The following is a 12,826-nucleotide window of genomic DNA, read 5'->3' on the forward strand; positions in this document are numbered from 1 at the left end:
AGGCGCCCTGTAGTTACCAGTTGCGTTGCTTCTGGGAGTATGGGTTCGAGTCACTTCTGGGGTGTGAGTTTTTATTCATATATATATATATATATATATATATATATATATATATATATATATATATATATATATATATATATATAATATGTCGTACCTAGTAGCCAGAACGCACTTCTCAGCCTACTATGCAAGGCCCGATTTGCCTAATAAGCCAAGTTTTCATGAATTAATTGTTTATCGACTACCTAACCTACCTAACCAAATTTTTCTGCTACCTAACCTAACCTAACCTATAAAGATAGGTTAGGTTAGGTAGGGTTGGTTAGGTTCGGTCATATATCTACGTTAATTTTAACTCCAATAAAAAAAAATTGACCTCATACATAATGAAATGGGTAGCTTTATCACTTCATAAGAAAAAAAAATAGAGAAAATATATTAATTCAGGAAAACTTGGCTTATTAGGCAAATCGGGCCTTGCATAGTAGGCTGAGAAGTGAGTTCTGGCTACTAGGTACGACATATATATATATATATATATATATATATATATATATATATATATATATATATATATATATATATATATATATATATATATATATAATTATGTAATATATTTTTGGGGAGGAGTCTTGCTTGTAAACATGTGTTGTTGAATATGGCCAAGAGGGTAATTTTAATGATTGAGTCTAAAACGAATCTTCTCAATATTTCTTGTTTTTTTTTTCTTCACTGTCGAGGGAAGTTGAAAAATTAACTATCCAAAGTTTATTTTCTCACTTTATTGTGGTCTGACGCCACTTTATTATGGTCTGACGCATTTTGCATATGTGGCTGAGACTGATGGAAGCCTACTACTACTATTATTACTTACATTTTCAAAGACTAACTTACGAAGCATTTACAAAGGATTGTATTATCTTAGGATGAGGTAAACAAGTGGATGAATGGCATAACAGTGGATATTAATATGGTATTACAAGCATCAACATAAGCAGCTTGTGTTGTTGCTGCTCCTGTCTCTGTGTTGGCTCGGGGTCCTGAAGTGGCTAGAATATAATTGTGTTAACTGGTTGTTGATTGCTGGTCTTGACTTGTTGATGTGTAGTGCCTCGCTGATGTCGAGTCTCCTGTTGTCGTTATACCTGTCGATTATTTCTGTGTTGCTTGTTAAGATGTCTCTGGTGATGGTCTGGTTGTGTGAGGAGATGACATGCTCCTTGATGGAGCCTTGTGGCTTGTGGTCTTGCCTATATACTGAGATCTTTGGGGCTGACGGTCCCCAAGTGGGCACGTGAAGGCATAGACGATGGTGTCCTTCAAGGCGTTCTCTTGGGTGTCTGGAGAGTTCTTCATAACTTCATAAGCAAGTTGGCGGTAAGAGGATAACATCAGCGGCATATGCCAGGCTGGCCAACATACGAACGGCATTCAGAAACTTGTGTGAAGAATCATTCAGAACTTTGTATATCACACATGTCAGACCAATCCTGGAGTATGCAGCCCCAGCATGGAGTCCATATCTAGTCAAGGATAAGACTAAACTGGAAAAGGTTCAAAGGTTTGCCACCAGACTAGTACCCGAGCTGAGAGGTATGAGCTACGAGGAGAGACTACGGGAATTAAACCTCACTTCACTGGAAGACAAGAGTTAGGGGGGACATGATCACCACATTCAAAATTCTGAAGGGAATTGACAGGGTGGACAAGGATGGCTTATTTAACACAAGGGGCACACGAACAAGGGGACACAGGTGGAGACCGAGTACCCAAATGAGCCACAGAGACGTTAGAAAGAACTTTTTCAGTGTCAGAGTAGTTAACAGGTGGAATGCATTAGGCAGTGATGTGGTGGAGGCTGACTCCATACACAGTTTCAAGTGTAGATATGATAGAGCCCAGTAGGCTCAGGAATCTGTACACCTGTTGATTGACAGTTGAGAGGCGGGACCAAAGAGCCAGAGCTCAACCCCCGCAAGCACAAATTGGTGAGTATACACACACCCACACCCAGGAAGCAGCCCGTGACAGCTGACTAACACCCAGGTACCTATTTACTGCTAGGTAACAGGGGCATAGGGTGGAAGAAACTCTGCCCATCGTTTCTCGCCGGCGCCCGGGATCGAACCCGGGACCACAGGATCACGTGTACAACGTGCTGTCCGCTTGGCCGCCGGCTCCTGTGTGTGTACTCACCTAATTGTAGTCGCCTAATTGTGCTTGCGGGGGTTGAGCTCTGGCTCTTTGGTCCCGCCTGTCAACTGTCAATCAACAGGTGTACAGGTTCCTGAGCCTACTGGGCTCTATCATATCTACACTTGAAACTGTGTATGGAGTCAGCCTCCACCACATCACTGCCTAATGCATTCCACCTGTTAACTACTCTGACACTGAAAAAGTAATTTGTAACGTCTCTGTGGCTCATTTGGGTACTCGGTCTCCACCTGTGTCCCCTTGTTCGTGTGCCCCTTGTGTTAAATAAGCCATCCTTGTCCACCCTGTCAATTCCCCTGAGAATTTTATATGTGGTGATCATGTCTCCCCTGTGTGTGTGTGGGCGCGCGTGCGGACATGATGGCCTCATGATAACAGCCAATTATACTCCCGGCAATTATGCCTCGATGATAGCATTATTAATTGGTGGATGGCGTGAGTCTTACCCCCCTCCCCCCCCCCCACCACCCCCCCTGGACCTTACCTACATTATTACCTTAGTGTTAGGTTAGGGAGGAGGGGGGGGGGGAGCTTGCCCCCCCCCTCACCTCATTCTCCCTTCTGCTGCCCTTCTATTCCCCCTCAACCCCCCCCCCCTCTCCGGCTCCCTCACTCTATCCCCCCACAACTCTTCTCGTCCCCTACCTCTTCCCCCATTTTTTAGAGGGGTTGGGGGGGGGGGGGGGAGTAAATATGATGGACGGACACTGGTGAAGGGATATTTGGAAATGGGATATATAGTATGAGTTATGATAGCAGGCGGACTGTCCACCTTGCTGACACGATGTTATGAAAGCAGGCGGGCTGTCCGCCTCGCTGACACGATGTTATGATAGCAGGCGGACTGTCCACCTTGCTTACACGATGTTATGATAGCAGGCGGACTGTCCACCTTGCTGACACGATGTTATGATAGCAGGCGGACTGTCCACCTTGCTTACACGATGTTATGATAGCAGGCGGACTGTCCACCTTGCTGACACCATGTTATGATAGCAGGCGGGCTGTCCACCTTGCTGACACCATGTTATGATAGCAGGCGGGCTGTCCACCTTACTGACACAATGTTATGATAGCAGGCGGGCTGTCCACCTTGCTGACACGATGTTATGATAGCAGGCGGACTGTCCACCTTGCTTACACGATGTTATGATAGCAGGCGGACTGTCCACCTTGCTTACACGATGTTATGATAGCAGGCGGACTGTCCACCTTGCTTACACGATGTTATGATAGCAGGCGGACTGTCCACCTTGCTTACACGATGTTATGATAGCAGGCGTACTGTCCACCTTGCTTACACGATGTTATGATAGCAGGCGGGCTGTCCACCTTGCTTACACGATGTTATGATAGCAGGCGGGCTGTCCGCCTTGCTGACACTTTATTATGATAGCAGGCCACCAAGAGCATATATAAGTGAAGCTGTATGTCTATACTGAGGCTTCAGAATCTCCCCAGGTTTTCAAAGAGGGTTTTTCTTTGCTTAATCTGCCAGTGATGTAAATTTTGATCTGTTCTATTGCCCTTGAGTGCCAGTATTCTGCCGACCCCCGCATGTTGGATCCCAGGTTGGCAAGAGCCGGAAGCCGAGCGGACAGCACGCTGGTCTTGTGATCCTGTGGTCCCGGGTTCGATCCCAGGCGCCGGCGAGAAACAATGGGCAGAGTTTCTTTCACCCTATGCCCCCTGTTACCTAGCAGTAAATAGGTACCTGGGTGTTAGTCAGCTGTCATGGGTTGCTTCCTGGGGGTGGAGGCCTGGTCGAGGACCGGGCCGCGGGGACACTAAAGCCCCGAAATCATCTCAAGATAACCTCAAGGGTAATGGGGTCCGGGTTTCTTTTTTTCAGTGTGAATTATCTGGAACTTTTGTTTAGTTCTACTTTTGTTTAAGAATTCAATTGCTGTCCTGGGGCCAGATTCACGAAGCAGTTACGCAAGTACTTACGAACGTGTACATCTTTCCTCAATCTTTGACGGCTTTGGTTACATTTATTAAACAGTTTACAAGCATGAAAACTTGCCAATCAACTGTTGTTATTGTTATAAACAGCCTCCTGGTGCTTCGGAGCTCATTAACTGTTTAATAATTGTAAACAAAGTCGCCAAAGATTGAAAAAAGATGTACAGGTTCGTAAGTGCTTGCGTAACTGCTTCGTGAATCTGGCCCCCTAGTAGTGTTGGCCAGTAGCGACGCTGATTGTCCAGGTTGTGATGTTATGTGAGTGACATCATGAGCGTATGTGATGTATTCTCCACGCTGGGAGAATACATCACATACATCACCTCGCTGGGTGGTGGTGGAGGTGGCCAAGATCTCCACCGCCTCACTCCACGTGCAGTTCAGGATTTACAATGCGTGTATATTTTGCTGTGAATGAAAGCCACGTGTTCCCTTGTTTGTAAACACTAACCAAGAAAGCCACGTGTTCCCTTGTTTGTAAACACTAACCAAGAAAGCCACGTGTTCCCTTGTTTGTAAACACTAACCAAGAAAGCCACGTGTTCCCTTGTTTGTAAACACTAACCAAGAAAGCCACGTGTTCCCTTGTTTGTAAACACTAACCAAGAAAGCCACGTGTTCCCTTGTTTGTAAACACTAACCAAGAAAGCCACGTGTTCCCTTGTTTGTAAACACTAACCAAGTATTATTTTTTGTTCTTCTGACAGACGGAGATTGCCAAGCGGCTCAACGCAATCATTGCTCAGGTCCTTCCCTTCTTGTCTCAGGAGGTGAGTTACTGTGTGTGGTGAGTGACTGGTGAGTTACCGTGTGTGGTGGGTCACTGACTGGTGAGTTACTGTGTGTGGTGGGTCAGTGGTGAGTTACTGTGTGTGGTAAGTGACTGGTGAGTTACCGTGTGTGGTGAGTGACTGGTGAGTTACCGTGTGTCGTGAGTGACTGGTGAGTTACTGTGTGTGGTGAGTGACTGGTGAGTTACCGTGTGTGGTGAGTGAGTGGTGAGTTACTGTGTGTGGTGGGTGAGTGGTGAGTTACTGTGTGTGGTGGGTGAGTGACTGGTGAGTTACTGTGTGTGGTGGGTGAGTGACTGGTGAGTTACTGTGTGTGGTGGGTGAGTGACTGGTGAGTTACTGTGTGTGGTGAGTGGTGAGTTACCGTGTGTGGTGAGTGACTGGTGAGTTACCGTGTGTGGTGAGTGACTGGTGAGTTACCGTGTGTGGTGAGTGGTGAGTTACTGTGTGTGGTGGGTGAGTGACTGGTGAGTTACTGTGTGTGGTGAGTGGTGAGTTACCGTGTGTGGTGGGTGAGTGACTGTGTGTGGTGAGTTACCGTGTGTGGTGAGTGAGTGACTGGTGAGTTACTGTGTGTGGTGAGTGGTGAGTTACCGTGTGTGGTGGGTGAGTGACTGGTGAGTTACTGTGTGTGGTGAGTGACTGGTGAGTTACTGTGTGTGTGGTAAGTGAGTGGTGAGTTACCGTGTGTGGTGGGTGAGTGACTGTGTGTGGTGAGTGGTGAGTTACCGTGTGTGGTGGGTGAGTGACTAGTGAGTTACTGTGTGTGGTGGGTGGTGAGTTACCGTGTGTGGTGGGTGAGTGACTGGTGAGTTACTGTGTGTGTGGTAAGTGAGTGGTGAGTTACCGTGTGTGATGGGTGAGTGACCAACCCGTCCTCGACTCAAGTCCATTACATTCAGCGGTCAACCCCACAGACGCATTCATAAATTTTAACATGCTGTTCATTCAAAACGGGAATTTTCTCAAGTATAAATTAATATTATAATATATTAGGATATTGTGCATATATAGGCATAGGTTAGGTTAGGTGTTTAGGTTCTGTTGGCGATTATTTGTATTTGTAGTACGTGGGTGAAGCAATTATAGCGTTGTGATTCGAACAAAATTCGTCAGTGAAGCACTTGTTCCGGATATGTTCGAACGTCAGCAGTTGTGAGTCGTGTGTAAACCGCTTTTCATTCATAAACAGGGGGTTTGGCGGGTGCATGGAATCACTTTTGGATCTTTGTTTGGAGGACGGGCTGGAGTGACTGGTGTGCACGCGCGTGTGTGGGTTTGAGAGGTGTGTGCGGGGTGTTGACTGTACCTGTCTCCCCCCTACAGCACCAGCAGCAGGTGGCCACGGCGGTGGAGAGAGCGAAGCAGGTCACCATGACGGAGCTGAACGCTATTATCGGGGTGAGTCCTTCCTCCCCACCCAACACCCCCATCCCTTCCCCAACACCCCTATCCCATCCCCAACACCCCCCATCCTTTCCCCAACACCTCCATCCCATCCCCAACACCCCCATCCCATCCCCAACACCCCCATCCCATCACCAAACCCCCCCCCCCATCCCATCCCCAACACCCCCCCATCCCATCCCCAACACCCCCCCATCCCATCCCCAACACCCCCCCATCCCATCCCCAACACATCCCCATCCCATCCCCAACACCCCCCCCCATCCCATCCCCAACACATCCCCATCCCATCCCCAACACCCCCCCCCATCTCATTCCCAACACCCCCCATCTCATCCCCAACACCCCCCCATCTCATTCCCAACACCCCCCCATCCCATCCCCAACACCCCCCATCCCCAACACCCCCCATCCCATCCCCAACACCCCCCATCCCCAACACCCCCATCCCATCCACAACACCCCCATCCCATCCCCAACACCCCCCATCCCATCCCCAACACCCCCCATCCCGTCCCCAACACCTCCCCTCCCCAACACCCCCATCCCATCCCCAACACCCCCCCTCCCCAACACCCCCATCCCATCCCCAACACCCCCCCCCATCCCATCCCCAACACCCCCCATCTCCAACACCCCCCCCATCCCATCCCCAACACCCCCTCCCCAACACCCCCCCCATCCCATCCCCAACACCCCCCCTCCCCAACACCCCCCATCCCCAACACCCCCCCCCATCCCATCCCCAACACCCCCCCCATCCCATCCCCAACACCCCCCATCCCATCCCCCCCATCCCCTCCCCAACACCCCCTCCTCCCGTAAGAAACAAATAAATTGAAATAATTGTAATTCAAACTGAGATGTTCAAAAAATATTTTCATAAAACCTGGATTTTATTTAATTACGGGTAAAAAATACTTATTTCAAATACAATAAAAGTAAAATTAAAGTAAGAAGTATATTAAATTAAATAAAAGTATGTTAATTTTTGTTTTGAAACCCGCCTGGGATTTTTAGTTAATTTTTTTTCATAGATTCATAACAGGTGTTGAGCAGGTGTAGAGGCTCACAACAGGTGTTATACAGGTGTAGAGGCTCACAACAGGTGTTGAGCATGTGTAGAGGCTCACAACAGGTGTTATACAGGTGTAGAGGCTTACAACAGGTGTTATACAGGTGTAGAGGCTTACAACAGGTGTTATACAGGTGTAGAGGCTCACAACAGGTGTTGAGCATGTGTAGAGACTCACAACAGGTGTTGAGCAGGTGTAGAGGCTCACAACAGGTGTTATACAGGTGTAGAGGCTTACAACAGGTGTTATACAGGTGTAGAGGCTCACAACAGGTGTTGAGCATGTGTAGAGACTCACAACAGGTGTTGAGCAGGTGTAGAGGCTCACAACAGGTGTTATACAGGTGTAGAGGCTCACAACAGGTGTTATACAGGTGTAGAGGCTCACAACAGGTGTTATACAGGTGTAGAGGCTCACAACAGGTGTTGAGCAGGTGTAGAGGCTCACAACAGATGTTATACAGGTGTAGAGGCTCACAACAGGTGTTATACAGGTGTAGAGACAGGTGTAGAGGCTCACAACAAGTGTTATACAGGTGTAGAGGCTCACAACAGGTGTTATACAGATGTAGAGACAGGTGTAGAGGCTCACAACAAGTGTTATACAGGTGTAGAGGCTCACAACAGGTGTTGAGCAGATGTAGAGACTCACAACAGGTGTTATACAGGTGTAGAGACAGGTGTAGAGACTGACAACAGGTGTAGAGGCTGACAACAGGTGTTGAGCAGGTGTCGAGACAGGTGTAGAGACTCACAACAGATGTATTGAGACTGAGTTTGTGTTTGTGCACAGCAACAGATGCACGCTCAGGCGGGCATACCCCACGGCGCCCATGCCCCCACGCTGCCCATGGCGCCCCACCCGTCCCTGGCGGGAATGCCTCCGTCCTCCGGAGCCCCGCACGGTCTCCTCTCCGCCGTGTCCTCCGCCTCCCTGATGGGTCTCCCCGCCCACCCGCTCTCCATGCTCGGCAAACCCGACCTCGGCCGCGCCGACGACAAGAGAGAGCGCGCCGAAGAGCGCGCTGCAGCGCTACTCGACGAACGCGCGGTGAGTACATCTTGTTTTCTGCTCTCTCTGGTGGTCCCTTTCCGTGTCCCCCCCTACTTTCCATAGGGTTGGTGACGCTAGGGCGGGTGGTTGTGTCTCTAGGGCTGTCTCACCCCTCCCTAGTGTCTCCAGGGGTGTCTCACCCCCCTAGTGTCTCCAGGGGTGTTTCACCCCCCTAGTGTCTCCAGGGCTGTCTCACCCCCCCTAGTGTCTCCAGGGCTGTCTCACCCCCCCCCCTAGTGTCTCCAGGGCTGTCTCACCCCCCTAGTGTCTCCAGGGCTGTCTCACCCCCCCCTAGTGTCTCCAGGGCTGTCTCACCCCCCCCTAGTGCCTCCAGGGCTGTCTCACCCCCCCTAGTGTCTCCAGGACTGTCTCACCCCCCCCCCTAGTGTCTCCAGGACTGTCTCACCCCCCCCCTAGTGTCTCCAGGGCTGTCTCACCCCCCCTAGTGTCTCCAGGACTGTCTCAACCCCCTAGTGTCTCCAGGGCTGTCTCACCCCCGCCCCTAGTGCCTCCAGGGCTGTCTCACCCCCCCCCTAGTGTCTCCAGGGCTGTCTCACCCCCCCCCTAGTGTCTCCAGGACTGTCTCACCCCACCCCTAGTGTCTCCAGGGCTGTCTCACCCCCCCCCCCTTGTGTCTCCAGGGGTGTCTCACACCCCCTAGTGTCTCCAGGGGTGTCTCACCCCCCTAGTGTCTCCAGGGCTGTCTCACCCCCCCCCCCCTAGTGTCTCCAGGGCTGTCTCACCCCCCCCTAGTGTCTCCAGGGCTGTCTCACCCCCCTAGTGTCTCCAGGGCTGTCTCACCCCCCCTAGTGTCTCCAGGGCTGTCTCACCCCCCCCTAGTGCCTCCAGGGCTGTCTCACCCCCCCCTAGTGTCTCCAGGACTGTCTCACCCCCCCTAGTGTATCCAGGGCTGTCTCACCCCCCCCTAGTGTCTCCAGGACTGTCTCAACCCCCTAGTGTCTCCAGGGCTGTCTCACCCCCGCCCCTAGTGCCTCCAGGGCTGTCTCACCCCCCCCCCTAGTGTCTCCAGGGCTGTCTCACCCCCCCCCCCTAGTGTCTCCAGGACTGTCTCACCCCACCCCTAGTGTCTCCAGGACTGTCTCACCCCCCCTAGTGTCTCCAGGACTGTCTCACCCCCCCTAGTGTCTCCAGGGCTGTCTCACCCCCCCCTAGTGTCTCCAGGGCTGTCTCACCCCCCCTAGTGTCTCCAGGGCTGTCTCACCCCCCCCCCTAGTGTCTCCAGGGCTGTCTCACCCCCCCTAGTGTCTCCAGGGCTGTCTCACCCCCCCCTAGTGTCTCCAGGGCTGTCTCACCCCCCTAGTGTCTCCAGGGCTGTCTCACCCCCCTAGTGTCTCCAGGGCTGTCTCACCCCCCCTAGTGTCTCCAGGGCTGTCTCACCCCCGCCCCTAGTGCCTCCAGGGCTGTCTCACCCCCCCCCTAGTGTCTCCAGGGCTGTCTCACCCCCCCCCTAGTGTCTCCAGGACTGTCTCACCCCACCCCTAGTGTCTCCAGGGCTGTCTCACCCCCCCCCCTTGTGTCTCCAGGGGTGTCTCACACCCCCTAGTGTCTCCAGGGGTGTCTCACCCCCCTAGTGTCTCCAGGGCTGTCTCACCCCCCCCCCCCTAGTGTCTCCAGGGCTGTCTCACCCCCCCCCTAGTGTCTCCAGGGCTGTCTCACCCCCCTAGTGTCTCCAGGGCTGTCTCACCCCCCCTAGTGTCTCCAGGGCTGTCTCACCCCCCCCTAGTGCCTCCAGGGCTGTCTCACCCCCCCCTAGTGTCTCCAGGACTGTCTCACCCCCCCTAGTGTATCCAGGGCTGTCTCACCCCCCCCTAGTGTCTCCAGGACTGTCTCAACCCCCTAGTGTCTCCAGGGCTGTCTCACCCCCGCCCCTAGTGCCTCCAGGGCTGTCTCACCCCCCCCCCTAGTGTCTCCAGGGCTGTCTCACCCCCCCCCCCTAGTGTCTCCAGGACTGTCTCACCCCACCCCTAGTGTCTCCAGGACTGTCTCACCCCCCTAGTGTCTCCAGGACTGTCTCACCCCCCCTAGTGTCTCCAGGGCTGTCTCACCCCCCCCTAGTGTCTCCAGGGCTGTCTCACCCCCCCTAGTGTCTCCAGGGCTGTCTCACCCCCCCCCTAGTGTCTCCAGGGCTGTCTCACCCCCCCTAGTGTCTCCAGGGCTGTCTCACCCCCCCCTAGTGTCTCCAGGGCTGTCTCACCCCCCTAGTGTCTCCAGGGCTGTCTCACCCCCCTAGTGTCTCCAGGGCTGTCTCACCCCCCCTAGTGTCTCCAGGGCTGTCTCACCCCCCCCCTAGTGTCTCCAGGGCTGTCTCACCCCCCCTAGTGTCTCCAGGGCTGTCTCACCCCCCCCTAGTGTCTCCATGACTGTCTCACCCCCCCTAGTGTCTCCAGGGCTGTCTCACCCCCCCTAGTGTCTCCAGGGCTGTCTCACCCCCCCCCTCTAGTGTCTCCAGGGCTGTCTCACCCCCCCCTAGTGTCTCCAGGGCTGTCTCACCCCCCTCTAGTGTCTCCAGGGCTGTCTCACCCCCCTAGTGTCTCCAGGGCTGTCTCACCCCCCCCCCTAGTGTCTCCAGGGCTGTCTCACCCCCCCCCTCTAGTGTCTCCAGGGCTGTCTCACCCCCCCTAGTGTCTCCAGGGCTGTCTCACCCCCCCCCAGTGTCTCCAGGGCTGTCTTACCCCCCCTAGTGTCTCCAGGGCTGTCTCACCCCCCCCCCAGTGTCTCCAGGGCTGTCTTACCCCCCCCCCAGTGTCTTATATATATAATATAATATAATATAAAATAGATGCATGGCTTCACAAAGGAGAACTTTACCATCATATATTAAGCTGTTAAGAAGAATTATATATTATTGATGAGATAGGAACCGTTCAATATAAGGTTCCCTGCTTGACCATCTACACATTTGAGTGCAAGATGTATATAGAGTTATTCTGTAGATGCTCACTTGTTTATGCCACTCTTAGGAAGGCAAGATCTGGGGGGGGGGGAAAGATCCGAGTTACGACTATATAGCCCTGGGAAGGGTCGGGATAAGGATTTGGGGTGGGACGGTGGGAAGGAGTGGTGCCCAACCACTTGTGGACGGTCGGGGATTGAACGCCGACCTGCGTGAAGCGAGACCGTCTATGCCCAAATGGTTGGGTTTCTTATCTTGAGGTTATTTTGAGATGATTTCGGGGCTTAGCGTCCCCGCGGCCCGGTCTTCGACCAGGCCTCCACCCCCGTGAAGCAGTCTGTAGCAGCTGTCTAACTCCCAGGTACCTATTTACTGCTAGGTAACAGGGGCATAAAGGCGAAAAAAAACATTTTGCCCATTTGTCTCCGCCTCCACCGGGGTTCGAACCCGGAACCTCTGGACTAGGAATCGGAAGCGCTGCCCACTCAGCTGTCAGGCACCATCTATACACATCTGGAGGAGCAGGACGAGGAGGCCTGGTCGACGACCGGGCCGCGGGGACGCTAAGCCCCGGAAGCACCTCAAGGTAACCTGTGTATAGCTGTGATGAGGTAAATAGGTGACATGCAGGAGCAGGTGTGGAGATGAGAGAGGACCTTGTTAACTCCTTATCTATACAAATGTGCTGCTACAAGTACTGGCAGTAACAATTAAGAAAATAAACCTACTTATTATGGTCATATACAAACTCCCAGAAGCAACAGTTGAGGAAGTCACAGAACAGGACAAAATACACAAGACGACAAAGAATATCGTGAAATCTTAACAAATCAGTATGAGGACAGGTTTATCACACCCCAAAAAAACAGCGTGACAGTGGAAGATCCGGATATCATCTTTATGCACGATAACCAAATCCGTGACAACATAACCGATATCAACACGAGCGCTGCAGATGTTGAGAGAGAGAGATTGACAATGTGCTCGTGCACTCGGCCCCGGGTCGAGTGCACTGGAATTCAATACTTGTAAAGAAATGCACTCTGCCTGTGGCGCGGGAACTGTGTGAAGCGAGGAGAGACGCTTTGTCTAGATGGGTACTGGTGGTGGGGAGTGGGGGACAACCCCCTTCCCCAACCCCCAACCCCCTTCCCCTTGACAACCCGTCTTCCCCTTGACCCACCTCGGGTTTCACCTCCCCCCCACGTGTGGGAACTGTCCTCCCCCTATGAGGAGCCCCTGAACCCACTGAAGCGAAGCACCCGCTCCATTCCTGTCCCCTCGAGTCCCCTGTCCATCTCCCCTTTCATCTCCTGTCTCGGTATCTGGGGTTACTGTCGGGCGTGTTCTCTCCCACTGCTCCTCTCCCTTCCTCTCTCCTTCCTCCTGTCCTCTGCTCC

General features: G+C 52.5%; 1 protein-coding gene across 1 annotated transcript in view; it reads left to right on the top strand.

The window, feature by feature from the left end:
• Window positions 1–12,826, top strand: part of LOC123749736 (protein groucho) — a gene marked incomplete in the record, with an annotated part of 135,633 nt that overhangs the window by 88,940 nt on the left and 33,867 nt on the right. Inside the window, 3 exon segments of the mRNA XM_069323609.1 lie at window positions 4,893–4,955; window positions 6,303–6,377; window positions 8,252–8,509. Of these exon segments, the coding sequence (XP_069179710.1) occupies window positions 4,893–4,955; window positions 6,303–6,377; window positions 8,252–8,509 (396 nt within the window).

Source organism: Procambarus clarkii, chromosome 13 (assembly GCF_040958095.1).
Source record: "Procambarus clarkii isolate CNS0578487 chromosome 13, FALCON_Pclarkii_2.0, whole genome shotgun sequence".
Taxonomy (NCBI): domain Eukaryota; kingdom Metazoa; phylum Arthropoda; class Malacostraca; order Decapoda; family Cambaridae; genus Procambarus; species Procambarus clarkii.